Source organism: Malurus melanocephalus, unplaced genomic scaffold, assembly GCF_030028575.1.
Source record: "Malurus melanocephalus ecotype Western Australia unplaced genomic scaffold, MMel_1.1 scaffold_1871, whole genome shotgun sequence".
NCBI classification, from domain to species: Eukaryota; Metazoa; Chordata; class Aves; order Passeriformes; family Maluridae; genus Malurus; species Malurus melanocephalus.
In genome coordinates, this window is record NW_026625103.1 from 13702 (window position 1) to 15939 (window position 2238).

General features: G+C 55.3%; 1 protein-coding gene across 1 annotated transcript in view; it reads right to left on the reverse strand.

Moving 5' to 3' along the window:
• The window catches only part of LOC130587410 (serine/threonine-protein kinase receptor R3-like), a gene marked incomplete at both ends in the record, with an annotated part of 11284 nt that overhangs the window by 5404 nt on the left and 3642 nt on the right, over positions 1-2238 (reverse strand). The window contains one exon of the mRNA XM_057388383.1: positions 1652-1930. Coding sequence (XP_057244366.1) covers positions 1652-1930 — 279 coding nt within the window. The remainder of the gene's footprint in view (positions 1-1651; positions 1931-2238) is intronic.

The window sequence follows — 2238 nt, forward strand, 5'->3', positions numbered from 1 at the left end:
GAATATCACATCCCTGGAATATCACATCCCTGGAATATCACACCCCTGGGATATCACATCCCTGGATCACCCTGTCCCTGGGATACCACATTCCCGGGATACCTCATCACTGGGGTACCCCATTCCCGGGATACCTCATCCCCAGGGTACCCCATTCCCAGGGTACCACACCCCCGGGGTGTCCCCCAATTCCTGTGGTACCTCATTCCCAGGGTACCCCATTCCCAGGATACCTCATTCCCAGGGTACCACATCCCTGGAATATCACATCCCCTGGCTACCACATTCCTGGAGAACCCTGTCCCTGGGGTACCACATTCCTGGGATGCCTCACCCCCAGGGCATCACATCCCTGGAATATCACATCCCCAGGGTACCACATCCCTGGAACATCACATTTGTGGGGTTCCACAACCCTGGATCACCCTGTCCCTGGGATACCCCATTCCCGGGATACCTCATCTCCAGGGTACCACATCCATGGAATATCACATCCCCTGGGTACCACATTCCTGGAGAACCCTGTCCCTGGAGTACCCCATTCCCAGGATACCTCATCCCCAGGATAGCACACCCCCGGGTGTCCCCCTCATCCCTGGGGTACCCCATTCCCGGGACACCTCATCCCCAGGGTACCACATTCCTGGAATATCACATTCCTGGAATATCACATCCCCAGGGTACCCCATTCCCGGGATACCTCATCCCCAGGGTACCCCATCCCTGGAATATCACATCCCTGGGATATCACATTCCTGGATCACCCTGTCCCTGGGATACCACATTCCCAGGATACCTCATCACTGGGGTACCCCATTCCTGGGATACCTCATCTTCAGGGCATCACATCCCTGGAATATCACATCCCCGGGATATCACATCCCCAGGGTACCACATTCCCAGGATACCACATCCCCAGGATACCTCATCCTCGGGATATCACACCCCCAAAATACCTCATCCCCAGGGTACCACACCCCCGGGGTGTCCCCCCCATTCCCGGGGTACCTCATTCCCAGGGTACCCCATTCCCAGGATACCTCATCCCCAGGGCATCACATCCCTGGAATATCCCCTGGAGTACCCCATCCCCGGGATACCACATCCCTGGGGTACCACATCCCTGGAATATCACATTCCTGGGATACCTCATCCCCAGGGTACCACACTCCTGGGGTGTCCCCCCCATTCCCAGGATACCTCATTCCCAGGGTACCACATCCCTGGAATATCACATCCCTGGGATATCACATCCCCTGGGTACCCCATTCCCGGGATACCTCATTCCCAGGGTACCTCATCCCCGGGCTGTCCCCCCTATTCCCGGGGTACCTCATCCCCAGGGTACCACACCCATGGAGTGTCCCCCCCCTTCCCTGAATACCTCATCCCCAGGGTACCACATCCCTGGAATATCACATTTGTGGGGTTCTACAACCCTGGAGAACCCTGTCCCTGGGATACCCCATTCCCAGGATACCTCATCCCCAGGGTACCCCATTCCCGGGGTACCTCATCCCCAGGGTACCACATCCCTGGAATATCACATCCCCAGGATATCACATGCCCAGGGTACCCCATTCCCGGGATACCTCATTCCAGGGGTATCCCCCCCATTCCCAGGATCCCACACCCCACCCCTCCACCTCACCCAGGTCGGCGATGCAGCACTGCCGGTTGCTTTTCACCAGGATATTCCTGCTTTTCAGGTCGCGGTGGGCGATGGCCGGCTTGCCCTGCGTGCCGAAAATCTCCACGTGGAGGTGGACGAGCCCGCAGATGATGGAGGAAGCCAAACCCAGGCACGTTTCCACATCCAGCGCCGTCCTCTGCAGGAAATCGTAGAGCGAGCCGTTCTCGTGGTAGTGGGTGATGAGCCACAATTGCGTGCTGGAATTCCTGGAGGTCATATCAGAGGCGATAAAACCTGGAAAAAATGAAAAAGAAAAAAAAAAATGGGATTATGGATCTACCAAGGAGCTGCCCCCGACTTTTCAGCCCTTCAGGGTCGCCCGATAAAACCTGGAAAAAATGACAAAAAAATGGGATTATGGATCCGCCCCCGATCTTTCAGCCCCTCATGGTCGCCTGATAAAACCTGGAAAAAATTAAAAAAAAAAAAATAAAAATGGGATTATGGATCCACCACAGAGCTGCCCCTGATTTTTCAGCCCTCACGGTCGCCCGATAAAACCTGCAAAAAATGAAAAAAAAAAAAAAAATGGGATTATGGATCCG